Below are 17,228 nucleotides of genomic sequence, written 5' to 3'. Positions count from 1 at the left end.
TGGTTCATCCTCTGTATTATTACATTTGTAATGTCCACATCACTGTCCAGTTCATCAGAGAACATGACAAACAACCGACTGCCTTCACGAAACCTCAGACAAACCAATCACACCAGCAGCAAATTTCATTTCACTTTATTGTTTACCAAATATTTATATATATTTTTAAATTATTTTTTTAAGTACTGAAAAGTTGTGTATGTGTTCAGTTGGCCTCAACTCTGCAGCAACAGCGGGGCTTTGTGGATCCTTCCAGAGGAGGGAGTGCACGTCAGGGGTCATCGGGCCCGTCCTACCCGGGAGCAGGTTTGGGGACAGGCCGTCATTAATCAGGAGGAGATCCACAAATGCCCAGCTGACCACAGTAGCGCAGGGTGTGCGTGCGTAGAACATGCTGGATGGATGGCAGGTCCGGTCTGCTTACAAATATGATGGCAGATCTTTCTCAACAACCTGAAGAACAACAAAAAAGACCAAGTTGAATTTAGGTATAAATTGCTAGATACAAGCAAACGTGTTCATTGCTGTGTTATGGGCATAAATGACAGGCGCAGACTTACACTGGGGTCCTCCATTGGTCCATATCTCTTCACAACATGGCCCTCTCTGTCAATCAGAAACTAGAAAGACAAAAGGTAAACAGAAATTAAACATGGCAGGTCAATCCGGATCATTTAGATTCTTAATACATTTCTACCAGTTTTGATTTTGGGTTTTAGTAAAGTCCATAATGAGATCACGTTTACCTTGGTAAAATTCCATTTGATATTGCTATTAAAACATAAAATATTGGGAGAGAGACAGAATGTGACAGTAAGTCATCTGTAGGGTGCAACATGGAGGTCTATTTAAAGTGCACATAAATTGCCACATCACTAGATGCAACTGGTATTTAGTAACAACTTAGTTTATTTGAAAAATTAGGCAGAAACAAATAAAAACTCACTTTCCCAGAGTGCCTTTCCCCTTTGGCTGGTCCTTCATCCACTTCCAGAGAGGATGGGCGTTGTCCCCGTTCACATCAATCTTACTGAAGAGGTCAAACTCGGCATTGTAACCTTTAGCAAACTCCTTAATCTCCTCCTCGGTCCCAGGTTCCTGCAGGGAGTCCAGACAGGAGCGTGTTGAGGCTTTTATTTGGGCATCTGCCAGGCTCTCAGTTGGGAATATGCTGCTCTTGCAAAACACACACACGCTTTGAGCCAAGGCCTCCACAGCGAGGAGACTGTGCGGTCTCAGCACACACGCACCATTACCCGTTATAGACTAACTGTGTTTCACAAATGCAATCCACACTGGCTTATTTAAATCTTGCATTACAGCTGTACAGGACTGGAGGAAAAGCCAACCACAGGCTGAAGCAGATACAGCTTCCTTCATTACGCTCATCTTGTTTGCAGGGCTCAGTTAAGCATAAATAAAACAGGTGTGTAATAATCAGTCTGGATCTCCCAATACAAACTATCAAACTAATATCAAATGGGGTATGAATTAGGCTTACAATCCATGTCATATAGACAACAAGGATGAAGAACTAGCCATTGAAATACTGATACGACATATTGTAAGTCCTACAAAATGACAAACTGCACAACAAATCATTTCATTTCTGCTGTCTTGCAGGAGCTTTCTGACCAGAGACATTCCAGATGGGAGTTCTGTAGGGGTTGTGATGAATGACATCATTCACCTACTCCAACAAAGCCATCATTATTGTCTAGAACGCACGGGCCAATCTTTAACCGCATCAGTTCACCAATGAATCTTAGATAAGTTGCGAGACGTGTGGGAATATGCATCAACAAATGGCGCATTTCCACACGGGCCTGCTTGGCGCGGTACGGTTCGATTCGTGAGTGTTTCCATTAGTACCAGGTACAAGTTTGCCGGTACCTTCAGGTACTTTTTTCGTACCTACTCGCTCGAGGTTCTAACCGTTCCAAAGCGGAAAACTTCTGTGACGTGGAGGACCAGCATGACACCGATTGGCCAGCGAGTGTCGTCACAGGGTGCGTCACAGGAGAGCGACAAGGTACACGGGTCCTTCCATCGCCATCTCGTCCATTGTTGTACGGTGTTGTGGTCGCATACAAATGATGTCACGACACTACAACCCGCGCGCCAACAGCGACTCCACCCACATTGTGGTGGTCCACCATTGTAATGGAAATAACGCGACCGTACCGTTCCATATCGAACCGTACCGTGCCAAGCAGGCCCGTGTGGAAAAGCGCCAAAAGTCACTGCCCAAGTCAAGGAGCTCTCGTCTATCTAGGCCTGCCTCACCAAACTCTCGCAGGACAAAACCACCGCAGAAGTCAAAGATTTCTGCCCTACTTCTGGTGCAGAGTGGCACCTCCTCCACTATCAAACCAAAACACTCGAGGGGAGGACGCCGTACCTGCTTGCCGAACTGGTTGCAGGGGAAGCCGAGGATGCGTAAACCCCTCTCAGCGTACGCGACGTGCATGGCCGCAAGCTGAGTGTAGTTTACAGGAGTCTTGCCTCACTTGGAGGCCACGTTGGTGATGATGCAGACATACCCCCTGGACACCAGCACAGGAGGAGAAATGGCCCAGTTAACCAAGACTCAACACACCAGAGAATGCAAAGCAGTTTATTTCCAGAACTTTTTTTTTTTTTACTTAACAGGTGTATTGCTGAAAAATTTCAAGTCATACCTGATTTCTCAGAGGAGATATTGTACAAGATGACGCAGCTAGAACGCTTTTATTTTAAATGAAGCCCAGGCCAGAACAAATCACGCACCTGTATTTCTCTAGAGACACTTCATTTCCATCAATGTCCTTGGCGGAGAACTCGTAGATAGATTTGGCGCCCTTCCAGTCGTTTGCCTGCGCGCACTGCAATCGAGAAAAGGCCATCAGTGCAAAGGGCGCGCCCACACACACACACACTCCAAGTGACATTTGAAACCAGATAACAAAGCCTGTGGTTTTTTCAGCCTAAAGAAAGAACATAAGGTGTAGGCATCGTGGTCGATGTGACAGGATGAAGCATGCATGATCTTGGCCAAAGCCAGATTTTACACAATCCAGATCTTTGCACAGACAGCTAGGCAGGTGTCCAGGCCCGCATTAACACACCCTTATGCAAATGGATATACAAATAAAATGGAAATAAAGGGCTATAAATAAGAGCTCATTGTATGCAAAAATACATTCACCCGAATGATAAAATGAGATTTTACTAAGCAATCAGCGCGCCTGTCACAAAATGCTTTCTTAAATTGGCTATATTATAACTTCGTGGCCTCTCATTGCCCAACAAAGTCTGGCTGCGTTTTGCAACCTTTACGCATGGTTAAGTTAGACGATGCGTCTTGCAATCGCACTTAAAAACGTGAAGTTACTAGCATGCTAAAACCCAATTTACTAACACACAAGTGTACATGTTGGAAAGAATTATACACGATTAATATCAGCCAGTGGATATAAACTACACTCAGATATACTCCGGGCACCCAGACCGTTACTTGGACACTCGCGTTTAAGACCATTAGCTGCTTAGCTAGCTCATTAAAAGGCGTAGAGGCGAGAAACGAACGAAAATGCTACATTTGAACAGCTAAAATAATCTTGTTTAAGATGATTACTCGACCAGCTGGTTTAATGTGGTCGGTGTCGTCGCTGAGGGTGCCGAACGCGCACGAGCCGCCGAACGCGCACGAGCCGCCTCAGCGCCGGAGGAACACAAGCTAAGTGGCTAACGCGGACCACACGGAGGACATTAACGCCAACACCGGCGGGGCGACCGTGAATAAACACGCCCGGTCACCTCACAATGTCGTTGTATATAACGTTAGGTGTCGTGAAACGAATAAAAAATAACCACGTTTATACGTAAATGCGTTTTTTTGAAGATCTTACCATGGCTCGTGCAACCGTTTGACTACCGAGTACCCCTAACAGGAGCGCGTGACGGACTAGCCGCATTTCGAGCTTAGTCAGCCTGATAGCTCCTCCCACGGTGGCGCAAGACCCGCCCTCAATCTCATTTTAAGCCAATCAGAGACAGTTAATATTTATCGTTTCACGATCAGTAATAAGAAAGGTTTTATTTTTTAACCAGGTTTCATAGCTCATTCAAGTATTAATATTTGAGCATTAAATAAATCAATTTCTGTTACGTTTACACAATCGTTGTTGGTGCTGTGTTGTAATAGATTATTGTAAATCTTCAGAAATTACGGGCAAGTAGTTGGACACCACAGCGGGGTCCTTATTGGGGCCAGCTGACGTAATAGTGATTTACCGGAAGCTATTTTTTGTGGATTCCTTTCACATATTGATGTGACCGTTCTTTAAAAAAAATAAAAACATATATCGTTTTAAAATTAAAGTAACTAAGTCATCATGGACGACGAAGAGGAGACGTATCGACTGTGGAAAATTCGGAAAACGATAATGCAGGTTTGGACCTCGACCTTGTTCTGATAATAATAGTAATAGTGTTTACTAAATGCCGCATGGCTCGTCCTGGTTGTTCAGCCACGCTGATCCCGTTACAGCTGTGCCACGATCGGGGGTACCTGGTGACCCAGGACGAGCTGGACCAGACTCTAGACGAGTTTAAAAGTCAGTTCGGCGACAAACCCAGCGAGGGACGGCCTCGCCGGACGGATCTGACTGTACTGGTGGCTCACAACGACGACCCCACGGATCAGATGTTTGTTTTCTTTCCTGGTGAGACGCATCGTTGGTGTTTGCTGTACTAGTGTGACAGAGAACCACGTGGGGATGAATCGCAGCTAAAGAAAGTTTGAAAAGAGATTCTAGATGTTTCCGTTCACAGCAGTGGCCCTGCCTTGGGACTCCTAACTAGTTACCCTCCTGATTCTGCTGCTTAAGGCTGAATCAGGTGTTACACACAGGCATGTCCTGTTATTTGAACCGCTTGGCTGGCGGCTGGTCTAGTCACCCCATAACATAAGGGAGGAAGTTTATTGCAGTTCGTTTGGCTTATTATTAACCTTAATAATAAGGCAACAGGGGCTCGTGTCCTCTAGACTACACCTACTTTAATGTTATTTTTATGTTCGTGCATGGCTTGTAATACTTTGCTTATTAAGCAGCACTGGCTCATGTTCACTAGACTCCACCTGCTTAATGTTCATGTTTATATGTATGCAGAGGAGCCCAAAGTGGGCATCAAGACCATAAAGATGTACTGCCAGCGGATGCAGGAGGAGAACATCACACGCGCCATCATTGTAGTTCAGATGGGAATGACGCCGTCTGCCAAACAGGTGGGACACAACAATCATATGTAGAGTGGCGGTACCGTCATGCCTCTGCCATAACATCGTATCGAATGCCAGTTTTGTTAAGCTGGTTTGTGTTCACAGATGCTTCCTAATTGGCATTATGGGTAACAGTTTGAATGATTTATTTTGTAGTCGCTGGTGGACATGGCACCGAAGTACATCCTTGAGCAGTTTCTGCAGCAGGAGCTGCTGATCAACATCACGGAACACGAGGTGAGACCTTTTGGGCTTGTGTTCAGATCTCACGGAACACGAGGGGAGACGTGTGGGTTTGTGTTCAGATCTCACGGAACACGAGGGGAGACGTGTGGGTTTGTGTTGGGGTCCCGCGGAACACGAGAGGAGACGTGTGAGTTTGTGTTGGGGTCTCGCGGAACACGAGGGGAGACGTGTGGGCTTGTGTTCAGATCTCACAGAACACGAGGGGAGACGTGTGGGCTTGTGTTCAGATCTCACAGAACACGAGGGGAGACGTGTGGGCTTGTGTTCAGATCTCACGGAACACGAGGGGAGACGTGTGGGTTTGTGTTGGGGTCTCGCGGAACACGAGGGGAGACGTGTGGGTTTGTGTTGGGGTCTCGCGGAACACGAGGGGAGACGTGTGGGTTTGCAGTGACATCTTGCATGTTGATGGGCAAAATTAAAATAAGGTCATGTTCCCATATATGTTAGATGAGTTCATGAACATTTGTTGTTATTTTGCAGCTTGTCCCTGAGCACATAGTGATGACGAAGGAAGAAGTGACCGAGCTGCTCGCAAGATAGTATCCTTTGTTCTTACGCGATGGCCTGATGGAGAGCACACTCTCTGACGTGTCATCTCTCTGCTGGATCTATGCGTTGGTCTCACTGTAGTGATGTAATAATGAGTGTAAATAATAAGTGGGGTGTGTCATGGCTGCCTGTTGGTTTTGTTGCTCTGTGTGGATGGAGTTTCCTTCACTGTCCTCAGTAAGCTGAAGGAGAGCCAGTTACCAAGGATACAGGCGGGAGACCCTGTTGCTCGGTACTTTGGACTGAAAAGAGGACAGGTGACCGCACATCCACCGTTCAGCATTCGTTAGACTCATGGAAACATTTCTGAAAAAGGACATAAATCCTGAAAATGTACTGAAATGTACTGTGAATCACACAGGTGGTGAAGATCATCAGGCCCAGTGAAACCGCAGGCCGTTATATCACATACAGACTTGTACAGTAGAGGGTGAGTCATTAACATTGTCTCCACCCTGCTCCACCTCATTGGCTCCGCCTCCCCACTTCACTCTAATGATGTAATAATGTTACACTTACGAAATGAAAGTACACACCTGTTTAAGTTGGGTTACTGATGGTTAAAGTTTTAAATGTATATATTTGAAATATTTATATAAATGTTTGTTTTATATATAGATTCCTCCCCCAGGAACCAGCAGGATATGTGGATATTGGAGCTGAAGGTGTTAAGTCCTTTAATGAGTGAATCGAATGTGTGAATCAAAGAAGTCTTCTGGATTTTGAAAAAGATGGCTTCATTCTTATCTTGTGTATTCATTTCTAAAACAAAACTGTTCAGTTCAATAAAAGTTGTTTTTGTAATAAACATATTTAAATGTGTTCTCTTAAACCTAAAATTGACATTTCTGGTCAGACTTCCCGAATAGAGGTCAGCACCTCTTGTAAGGTGCAATCCCTTAAACCACAACATTGAAGAACAAAACCTCATACTGACACAAATGGCTAAAGGTTTACTTGGACAGCATATTAAGTGAATAGTACAAATAATTTTTTCTATAACATTTTCCAAAATTGCATGAACTACAAGGAATGTGAGATTCATAACACCTATTGGGCCATTGTGGTTTCTGTAAGAATTTACTGGGAATTTTTGGACTACATTGACTTTGTCTAACAAAACAGCACAATGTTTCTCACTTTAAGAACATTATTATTCAGTCACTGAGAACCGTGCATTCAATGTAAAAGAATCTTGTTTCTTTCTAGTATGGTACAGCAGTCATGAGAATACCGAAATGAATTAAAACCCAGTGTCAAACATGCTAGAGTGTCTTCAGACCCCTATTATGCTATTATGCTTTTAACATGTTAAACACAAAGATAGTTATACATTCAACAAGTAGCTCAAATACATGCAATAAAAAAGGCAAAATGATATTTAGGTGACAACTCATACTTAAATACATCAGCAACTACTTATTAAAAATCAGCTGGAAAAGTGTCCAGTGAGGGTATAAAGGCGGCATACTGACCAGCAGTAGGCCAAGACTTCATTACAGTACATGAAGCATATTCATAATCCAGTTAAGATTACGTCATCTACTGTTTGATAGCAAAAACACAAATGCCAAAATACCACCATCTTTGTGCAGTTTCATTCAAGTCCACTAGATGAATTAAACGTTAAGGATGAACGCAGAAACAGCGTTGAAATGTACTGGAACAATACAATAAAAATTTTAGTACAAAAATGCTGGTCATATATGAACCACGACGTACAGCACTGACACTTGGCAAAACGTGTGTGTGGTTGTTATAACTAGTGCGTGAAGGACGATTACGTTTAGAGTACTGAGACACTGTCACGTAAGCACTGCAATAGAGTTCACTACCGCAACATCGTATAAGGCGTTTGGAAACGTGCTTCAAAAGCACATGTACAACGCGTTACTGTTTGGCCACACATGACATTATTATTAAAAATTTATTATTAAAAATAAAACTAAAAAGCAAACTGCAGTGCTGAATTTTTCAGTGCAGCAGAACTGCAGTGAAGCAAGACTGTTATGTAAACGCATTACCATGGTAGCACTGGAGGAAAAAAACGGACACGCCCTCAGACACGCCCCTCATCTCCAGCGCTGCAGACGTACGTGTCGGTAATAACGAATGGGTCGACGGCCCGAACGGTGCAGGCCGAGTGGACCCGAGTGGAAAGGCTGCACTCTAGCACGTCGGCGTGACCGTTCCCTGCTGATCCGAGATCTGGTCCTCGCCGCCCGTGTTCTCGGGGGTGGGTTCCGGCACGAGGCCGCTCACGTCCAGACTCGCCCTCGGACTCAGCTGGTCCTCCTCCGTGCTGGTCTCGCTCTCCTGACTCACCAGCAGGGGGCGGTGCTTGCTGGCCGTTCCCAGCTCCTCAGCCTCGGAGTCGGAGTCCAGGGAGCGTTCGCGGGAGCCGGACGAGCCCAGAGAGAAACCTGGACGGGAGCAGTTAAGATGAGAAAGGTGCTTACGGTCTCTAGGGTCATCCTAGACCGAGACGGTGCGTTTGGGGCTGGTGCAGGTGTCTCACCACAGTCCTGCTCTGTAATGAGCCTGTTCTGCTCCTCTTCCTCCTGAGATCCATTGCTGCTCTCCTACACGACAAGAACATCCACAATGACCTCCACTGTCGACTTCACAAAATCACGTGACTCCATCTGGCTAAACAACAACTACCATCACAGCTTACCAGAGTCGATCTAATTAATCATTTAAGCTTGCGGAGGACAACATGGTCCTAATCTAATAGAAGATTGTACAAAATCTGTAATGAAATTCCAGATTGCTTCCATCAGAGTATATTCATGTATGTGTACAGAGACACGGGCAGATTTTCAAATAAATTACTATCGAATTCATATCCACACAGTGACTTGTGCTCTCTTCAACCCACTGTGCCCGTCCCTTCTCACCTGGCCTGGGCAGGTGAGAGAGGATGAGGAGAGAGGGCGGGAGTCCGAGGGGGTGAAGATGTGCTGCTGGAAGACGATGAGGGCCTCCACGATGCGGGCCTGGTGTGGGTAGTCCACCAGGGAGGAGAGAGACACGGTGGCCCCCGTCGGTCGGGGTCTCATCAGGGTCGGACCGAACACAATACCCAGGTTGCTGGAGCTCATCTTATTGTCTTGCTCCAGCTCGGACACTCTGTGTGTGTGTGTGTGTGTGTGTGTGTGTGTGTGTGTGTGTGTGTGTGTGTGTGTGGAGAGAATGAGAGCAGATTTGCAGTTGTACGCATTACTTGGATAATGAAACGAATCCGCAGAGGTTCTGTCCCCCCACTCACCCCCATCACCACCCCCACCCTGTCCCACCTGCGCAGGTGCAGCACGATGTACTTCAGCGTGGCTGTGTTGACGGGCGGCAGCTCCTCCAGCACCTGTCGGAGCTTCTCCACCAGCACCAGCACCTTCGGGTCCGTGTTGGCGCCCAGGTCGGCCAGCGCGGGGCCCGCGGTCCCCTCTCCACCCGCGGGCGTCTCCGTGTGCACACTCTCCTTGGCCAGGCCCATCAGACGGTTGTACAAGCGGAACGGCACCACGGGCTCCGGTAGCTGTGGGGATAAAGGTGGAGGTGATGGGTGCAGCCAGCTGTGGAGATAAAGGTGGAGGTGATGGGTGCAGCCAGCTGTGGGGATAAAGGTGGAGGTGATGGGTGCAGCCAGCTGTGGGGATAAAGGTGGAGGTGATGGGTGCAGCCAGCTGTGGGGATAAAGGTGGAGGTGATGGGTGCAGCCAGCTGTGGGGATAAAGGTGGAGGTGATGGGTGCAGCCAGCTGTGGGGATAAAGGTGGAGGTGATGGGTGCAGCCAGCTGTGGGGATAAAGGTGGAGGTGATGGGTGCAGCCAGCTGTGGGGATAAAGGTGGAGGTGATGGGTGCAGCCAGCTGTGGGGATAAAGGTGGAGGTGATGGGTGCAGCCAGCTGTGGGGATAAAGGTGGAGGTGATGGGTGCAGCCAGCTGTGGGGATAAAGGTGGAGGTGATGGGTGCAGCCAGCTGTGGAGATAAAGGTGGAGGTGATGGGTGCAGCCAGCTGTGGGGATAAAGGTGGAGGTGATGGGTGCAGCCAGCTGTGGGGATAAAGGTGGAGGTGATGGGTGCAGCCAGCTGTGGGGATGAAGGTGGAGGTGATGGGTGCAGCCAGCTGTGGGGATGAAGGTGGAGGTGATGGGTGTGAGGACGGGTTCGGTGTGAGGACGGGTTCGGTGTGGGTGGTGTCACCTGTCGCAGGTACAGCTTCAGCACGTTGCTGATGTCATGCGGCGAGGCCTGAGAGAGCTCCACCAGCTCTTTACCATTCTCAAACGCCTGACACAACTTCTCCACCCGCGTCTTCACGCCGTTCACACGATATATTCCCTGAGTACACACACACAGAGACACACACACACACACACACACACACACACACACACAGAAAACCATCAGTCCCGCAATAAACAAATAAAGCGAAATGACAATTCCGGAACCCCAGCAAAACGTCGGCCGGTTAGATTCGTCCACAGAGTTCCGCCGTTCTCCCTGATCGGATCGGCTCGTCCCGTGGCGACTCCGTCACCCGCCCCCACCTTCTGCCCCGTTCTGCCCCCACCTTCATCCCGAGGGCCCTGCTCTCGATCTCCTGGATGCACTTCTTGATGATGAAGGGCACCCGGTCGGCGCCGCCCCGCGGGTCGTGGCAGAAGTCTCGGCCGAACAGCTGCAGACGCCCCTGCAGCTTCTTGTGTCCGCACTGGATGGCCAGCGACTCCAGGCACTTCTTGTGGCAGGCCAGGAAGCACTGTGAGCAGGTCACAGAGGGTCAGTGCCTGCTCATAGGCGCATTATAAGCATTCATAAGCACGTGGCATGCGAGTCGGCGATGCTCTATGCCTGGGAGCGTGCGAGCGAGCGTGGTCTCACCTCCTCACACTCTGCTCCCTGGAAGTACACGTAGCTCTCGCATTCCCGGCACTTGGACGGCGTGCGGAGTTTCCGTAGCCGATGGGTTTTTGCGGCCTTGGAGAGACCGATGTTCCGAAAAGGCCCGGTCGTCATGGTGAGCTCCGGCCCGATCCCGTTCACGCCTGACACAACACAGATCGCGGCGCTGACATGAATAATATTAATAAGGCCCTGAGATGATGGATATCAACAGTGCCTAAACATTATATTCGTTGACTGTTTAAAAATTGAACACAAAAGGAAAACTCTGAAACGCACTTGGTTCAAAAGAGGCCATGTTGCCTTCGTTATAATCCCCGTCCTCGTTGGACGACAAGGTCCCAGCTGACAGGGGTCTGCTAGGCTTGGACATGTCTCCTGCGATGGAACAGGAGGGACAATCTTCAGAACATACATGACCGATAATTCCCCACTGCAATGAACGTGCTGTATCTTCTGTTCAGTGACTGTAAATGTGTGCCCTCATGTTTCACACGGTCAGTTAAGGCATTCCCCTCTGTGAACTGTAGGGGGCGCTGTGGTCGGTACCCGTGCTGGTGGTGGGAGAGCCCAGCCCACTCCCGCCTCCCAGGCTGTCCGTGTCGCTCAGGGTGGAAGGCCACGACTTGTAGGCCTGATGACCTCGACCTGCAGGCAGGACACAAAGTCAACTCCAAACGTACGACAGACGCAGATTTCAGCGGCGAGTCGTCGTGGGTCAGTCCTGCTGCGATGATGGCGAATCTTTCCCCCGACTGAAACATTCATTCAGGTCGACGCACCTCTCCTGTGCTTCACCACTTCCCCTTCAGACTCCGCCTCCTCGCTGGTGGGTGGAGCCTCTGTGCAGCTCTGCCGTTGGTCGTCGGTCATGCTGTCATGACGGGTGCGAGCACATGGTCTGAATGAAACAAGATATTAACGCTCAACTAAGTCTTTACTGGGGAAAAAATAAATCACAGTTCACCAGGAAAACACTTATTTTCTTATTTCTGAATCTTATTTACATATTACTTATTTACACACAGTCCCCTTCAGGATCCTGCGTGGGCACATTTTGGTCAGTAAATTTCAGCAAAACCTGCAACAATCATGGCAGTCTGGCAAATCATGTTTGTGTGGGACAAGATGTCTTGGTTGGTGCTGCTGTAGGACACAACAGCAGTGTAACAGGGGCACGGTGGCCCCAGGACATCAACACAGGAACGTCTCGGCCAATCAGCTGTCAGAGCACCCAGTAATCATGGGACGCTCAGACACAGGCACCGTCTGGAGTGACTCACTCTGCTACTGATGGAGTAACTGGTTGCCTAACTGGAGTGGAGCAGCTGAACACTGATGCGTGGAGACACCTCTGGGTGTGTGTGCGGTGTGGCGGGACTCACTGTGCCCCCGTGGTGGTGTAGGGCTGGAAGACGTATGCCCGGGGCGGCTCAGGACGCAGGCGCAGGTCTCGGACGTGGGCGGCGTACTGCTGTCCTGGGTCGTACAGCTTACAGCTCTCACACAGCGTCTGGTAGTGGACCGGCAGGGCGGCCGTCTGCATGTGCAGGATCTGATAGTAGGAGATGGTGCACTGGAGAGAGGGAGGGATGGGGAGAGAGAGGGAGGGATGGAGGAAGAGAGAGGGAGGGAGGGAGAAAGAGAGAGAGCTTCAACGGACCAAGCAGAGAACACCCACCTGGAATGTGATTGGTCAGAATGCACACACAGTGAAATACAGTTGTGATCAAATTTATTCAACTCCCAATGCTGCGAAGGGTTTTATGGAATTCAGTGCACATTTGTAATTGTGTTCATAATGAAATCTTACAAGGACTTGTTAAAGAACTAAATGCAACTAAGATAGCATCAATTTTTTTTGTCATAAAGTATTAAATGGCCTTTTTGTGATTTCTTCATTGACACAATTATTCAACCCCTTTACGACTACCACTCCTAAAAACAGAGGTTCATTCCAGTGTTTTCCATCAGGTATTGAAAACATCTGTGGATGTCAACGAGCAGCAATCAAGCATGATAAGCACCAATTAGGCAGATTTAAAAGGACTGTGATACTCAGCTCCTTCTAGACATCTACTGGTGTGTTTCCAAGCATGGTGAAGGCAAGAGAATGGTCCCAGAAGACAAGAGAAGAGGTTATTGCTCTTCACAAGAATGGCAATGGATATAAAAAGATTGCGAAGTTGTTAAATATTCCAAGAGACACTATCGGAAGTATCATTCGCAAGTTCAAGTTAAAGGGCACAGTGGAAACGTTACCTGGTCGTGGCAGAAAGAAGATCCTGACCGCGACTGCTGTGCGCTACCTGAAGCGTAATGTGGAGAAAAATCCCCGCGTGACTGCTAAGGAACTGAAAAAAGACCTGTCAGATGTGGGCACTGAAGTTTCAGCTCAGACAATAAGGCGCGCACTGCATAACGAAGACCTCCATGCCAGAACGCCCAGACGCACCCCCTTGCTGACTCCAAAGAACAAGAAAAGTCGACTGCAGTATGCCAAAAGTCATGTGGACAAGCCACAAAGGTTTTGGAACAGTGTACTGTGGTCAGATGAAAGTAAATTAGAACTGTTTGGGACAATGGACCAGCACTATGTTTGGAGAAGGAAGAACCAGGCTTATGAACAAAAGAACACCTTGCCTACTGTGAAGCATGGCGGGGGGTCAATTATGCTTTGGGGTTGTTTTGCTTCTAATGGTACAGGAAAGCTTCAACGTGTGCAGGGTACCATGAATTCCCTTCAGTACCAGGAGATCTTGGAGGAAAATATGATGGAGTCAGTCACAAACCTGCGGCTTGGGAGACGTTGGACCTTCCAACAGGACAATGATCCGAAGCACACATCCAAGTCCACTAGAGCATGGTTGAACATGAAAGGCTGGAACATGCTGCAAGACACTTGTGTCAAGCTATGCTTCACGTTTGAAAGCTGTCATAACTGGAAAAGGATGTTGTACTAAGCACTAAAAAATAATGTCACTAGGGGGTTGAATAAAACTGATAATGATGTGAGCACAGTAAAGACATTTGTGGTTATTCCATCATAAATATTATGTTATGTTTGTCTAATTTATAAGTGCCTCTTTGATATAATTGTAAATAAGATGACTGAAATGATCAAAATCAATGTCAAACTGGCCAAAACACTTTATTTCAGTGGGGGTTGAATAAATTTGATCACAACTGTAGTTGTGTGGGGTCATAAGGGGTTTCAGAGAAACAGGACATTGCAGACAGACAGCTGTCTCACCGCGCGGAGTATCTGGTCCGTCTGTCTGATGACGTCCTGGATCTGTTTCAGCACGTTCACCTTCACGTCCTCCAGGCCCTGCTGCTGTGTTGCTGCATCAGCAACACACGTCCTATACGTGGCCTCCGCCTCCTCCGCCTGGACACACACACACACACACACGCGCACGCACGCACCCCACACACGCGCGCACACACACACGCGTGCACACGCACACACACACGCACACACACACACACACACGCACACACACACAATGTTAAAGACCACTTTGGAAACATCTACTCCAAATTTTACACCACTTTTCCCACATTCATTCGAAAGGTTTTTAGCAGTTAAGACAGCAAAAAATTGAGCACAAAAATGCTAGAATAAAAGTCCTTAAGCCTGAAACTGGTTCATGGTAAAAGGGAAGGAAACCCGGAGGATGTTGGACTTGAGTCCAAAGGTTTATAGACGAAGACCAGAAACATTTATTTATTTCAGTTGCTTTTAATTTTAGTCAAGACCAAGTAAACATTCACCCATGTGTGTAACAGTAATGGGGAAATTAATATGTGTTCTTGACACGGTTCAGCAGCACCACAAACTTCTGCTGTAACACGTCCAGGATTCACTACTGTATTTGAATAAGCACTGTGTCATTACACCAAGCCACCACTAGGGGGAGGCCGGCCCCATGTGTGCCTCCTCAAAGCACTGCCCTTCAGAATGGTTCACCGGCCACACACACACACACACACACACACACACACACACACACACACACACACACACACACACACACACACACACACACTACGACTCTCCAGAGGCTGGGGGCTCATGCAACAGGAAGTCATTATTTCTTCATGTGTGTGAGTGTGTGGAGTTTGTCCGTTTGTCCGTGGCAGCACGTTTCAGTCACTCTGGAGGTGAACAATTCTTTTGTATGTTTTACTCTGACTGCTAAGAAAGAACAACTACAATAAAAAACAAACAAACAGACAGAGAGATGCAGAGGAGACGTTCTGCTATGACCACATATGTGTGGCATATCGTTTCCTGTGCAGGTCAGCTGACCTTGCTGCGAGCTTCCTCCTCCTGCCGCCGCTTCCTGTCCAGGGTTTTGGGGGCGGAGCCTGCATGCTCCTCCCCCACCTTGTTGGCCACTGTCCGTGCCTTCTCATACTCCTCACTACGCACCGTGTACATCTGACGCGCCTTACGCAGGTTACTCTCCGCATCGGCCTGCCATGAGCACACACACACATACAGATAGATAGATAGATGATACTTTATAAATCCCTGAGGGGAAATTCACTTGAATGAGGGGTAGGGGAGCGTGTGTGAGGAGGAGTGTGTGTGGTGAGGTGTGTGTGTGAGGAGTAGGGGAGTGTGTGTGAGGAGGAGTGTGTGTGAGGAGGAGTGTGTGTGAGGAGGAGTGTGTGTGAGGAGGAGTAGGAGTGTGTGTGTGAGGAAGAGTAGGAGTGTGAGGAGTGTGTGTGAGGAGGAGTAGGAGTGTGTGTGTGAGGAGGAGTAGGAGTGTGAGGAGTGTGTGAGAGGAGTAGGAGTGTGTGTGTGAGGAGGAGTAGGAGTGTGTGTGTGAGGAGTAGGAGTGTGTGTGTGAGGAGGAGTAGGAGTGTGTGTGTGAGGAGGAGTAGGAGTGTGTGTGTGAGGAGGGGTAGGAGTGTGAGGAGTGTGTGAGAGGAGTAGGAGTGTGTGTGTGAGGAGGAGTAGGAGTGTGAGGAGTGTGTGAGAGGAGTAAGGGGGAGTGTGTACCAGTTTCCTCTTGGCCCTGTGCCACTGCTCCTTCACCTCTCTACGCTTCTTCTCATGCTCCTGTTTACGGTGCAGCAGTGGCTGTGAGAGACAGACAGAGAGAGAGACAGAGAGAAGGGTGTATAGGGGAGAGGGAGACAGACAGACAGAGAGAGAGACAGTGAGACAGAGAGGGAGACAGTGAGAAGGGTGTATAGGGGAGAGGGAGACAGACAGACAGACAGAGACAGTGAGAGAGAGAGAGAGACAGTGAGAAGGGTGTATAGGGGAGAGGGAGACAGACAGACAGAGAGGGAGACAGTGAGAAGGGTGTATAGGGGAGAGGGAGACAGACAGACAGACAGAGAGAGAGAGACAGTGAGAAGGGTGTATAGGGGAGAGGGAGACAGACAGACAGACAGACAATGAGAGAGACAGTGAGAAGGGTGTATAGGGGAGAGGGAGACAGACAGACAGACAGACAGAGAGAGAGACAGTGAGAAGGGTGTATAGGGGAGAGGGACACTAATGGAGAGAAAGAGGGAGCTCATCATCCTCACTGACAGTAGAGGCCACTTGGGTGTCTGCGTACAAGTGATGTGAAAGAGATTTTTACATTAAACCGTGTTGAGCTGGAGAGTGAGTATCAAGGTCAGAACCAAAAGGACATGTGTTTGTTTGTGTGTGTGTGTGTGTGTGTGTGGTGTGTGTGTGAGAGTGTGTGTGTGTGTGTGTGTGTGTGTGTGTGTGTGGTATGTGGTGTGTGGGTGTTTGTGTGTGTGTGTGTGTCTGTGTAGTGTGTGAGAGTGTGTGTGTGTGTGTGTGTGTAGTGTGTAAGAGAGTGTGTGTGTGTGTGTATATGTGTGAGAGTGTGTGTGTGTGTATGTGTGGTATGTGGTGTGTGTGTGTGGTATGTGGTGTGTGTGTGTGTGTGTGTGTGTGTGTAGTGTGTGAGAGTGTGTGTGTGTGTGTAGTGTGTGAGAGAGTGTGTGTGTGTGTATATATGTGTGAGAGTGTGCGTGTGTGTGTGTGGTATGTGGTGTGTGTGTGGTATGTGGTGTGTGTGTGTGTGTGTAGTGTGTGAGAGTGTGTGTGTGTGTGTAGTGTGTAAGAGAGTGTGTGTGTGTGTATATGTGTGAGTGTGTGTGTGTGTGTGTGTGTATATGTGTGGTATGTGGTGTGTGTGTGTGTGGTATGTGGTGTGTGTGTGTGTGGTATGTGGTGTGTGTGAGAGAGAGACCTGTAGAAAGGAGTGTGTGAGGATG

The 17,228-nt window shown here is 48.2% G+C and overlaps 3 protein-coding genes across 3 annotated transcripts; 1 reads left to right on the top strand and 2 right to left on the bottom strand.

The window, feature by feature from the left end:
• Positions 1 to 119: 119 nt before the first annotated feature.
• gpx4b (glutathione peroxidase 4b) lies at positions 120 to 3,994 on the bottom strand. Its single transcript, XM_076991291.1, has 7 exons — positions 3,891 to 3,994; positions 2,770 to 2,864; positions 2,402 to 2,546; positions 947 to 1,098; positions 747 to 771; positions 561 to 620; positions 120 to 453 (listed from the first exon to the last, which is right to left on the bottom strand). The coding sequence occupies exons 1-7, from the start codon at positions 3,954 to 3,956 to the stop codon at positions 421 to 423; spliced, it is 576 nt and encodes a 191-aa protein (XP_076847406.1). The 5' UTR covers positions 3,957 to 3,994; the 3' UTR covers positions 120 to 420.
• A 253-nt stretch (positions 3,995 to 4,247) lies between these two features.
• Positions 4,248 to 6,858, top strand: LOC143493120 (DNA-directed RNA polymerases I, II, and III subunit RPABC1). Its single transcript, XM_076991290.1, has 8 exons — positions 4,248 to 4,433; positions 4,532 to 4,706; positions 5,154 to 5,269; positions 5,420 to 5,500; positions 5,993 to 6,051; positions 6,240 to 6,318; positions 6,423 to 6,491; positions 6,680 to 6,858. Exons 1-7 carry the CDS (start codon positions 4,377 to 4,379, stop codon positions 6,486 to 6,488), a joined length of 633 nt encoding a protein of 210 aa, XP_076847405.1. The 5' UTR covers positions 4,248 to 4,376; the 3' UTR covers positions 6,489 to 6,491; positions 6,680 to 6,858.
• Positions 6,859 to 6,999: 141 nt separating this feature from the next.
• LOC143493119 (rho GTPase-activating protein 45-like) lies at positions 7,000 to 17,222 on the bottom strand. Its single transcript, XM_076991289.1, has 15 exons — positions 17,204 to 17,222; positions 15,985 to 16,065; positions 15,286 to 15,453; positions 14,224 to 14,361; positions 12,356 to 12,546; positions 11,753 to 11,871; positions 11,520 to 11,618; positions 11,250 to 11,348; positions 10,950 to 11,113; positions 10,639 to 10,827; positions 10,269 to 10,406; positions 9,361 to 9,599; positions 8,962 to 9,193; positions 8,580 to 8,643; positions 7,000 to 8,484 (listed from the first exon to the last, which is right to left on the bottom strand). The coding sequence occupies exons 3-15, from the start codon at positions 15,415 to 15,417 to the stop codon at positions 8,231 to 8,233; spliced, it is 2,058 nt and encodes a 685-aa protein (XP_076847404.1). The 5' UTR covers positions 15,418 to 15,453; positions 15,985 to 16,065; positions 17,204 to 17,222; the 3' UTR covers positions 7,000 to 8,230.
• Positions 17,223 to 17,228: the final 6 nt, after the last annotated feature.

Source organism: Brachyhypopomus gauderio, unplaced genomic scaffold (assembly GCF_052324685.1).
Source record: "Brachyhypopomus gauderio isolate BG-103 unplaced genomic scaffold, BGAUD_0.2 sc82, whole genome shotgun sequence".
In the NCBI taxonomy this organism is placed as follows: Eukaryota; Metazoa; Chordata; class Actinopteri; order Gymnotiformes; family Hypopomidae; genus Brachyhypopomus; species Brachyhypopomus gauderio.
The sequence above is the reverse complement of the archived record's forward strand: the minus strand, read 5'-3'. Positions and strand labels throughout refer to the sequence as shown.

Coding starts and splice junctions, on each gene's coding strand:
- LOC143493120 (XM_076991290.1), top strand. CDS start 4,377: ATGGACGACGAAGAGGAGACGTATCGACTGTGGAAAATTCGGAAAACG. Junction 5,501..5,992: donor TCAACATCACGGAACACGAG/GTGAGACCTTTT, acceptor GTTATTTTGCAG/CTTGTCCCTGAGCACATAGT. Junction 6,052..6,239: donor ACCGAGCTGCTCGCAAGATA/GTATCCTTTGTT, acceptor CACTGTCCTCAG/TAAGCTGAAGGAGAGCCAGT.
- LOC143493119 (XM_076991289.1), bottom strand. CDS start 15,417: ATGTACACGGTGCGTAGTGAGGAGTATGAGAAGGCACGGACAGTGGCC. Junction 11,114..11,249: donor CATGGCCTCTTTTGAACCAA/GTGCGTTTCAGA, acceptor GTGTTGTGTCAG/GCGTGAACGGGATCGGGCCG. Junction 9,600..10,268: donor TGAAGCTGTACCTGCGACAG/GTGACACCACCC, acceptor TTATCCCCACAG/CTACCGGAGCCCGTGGTGCC.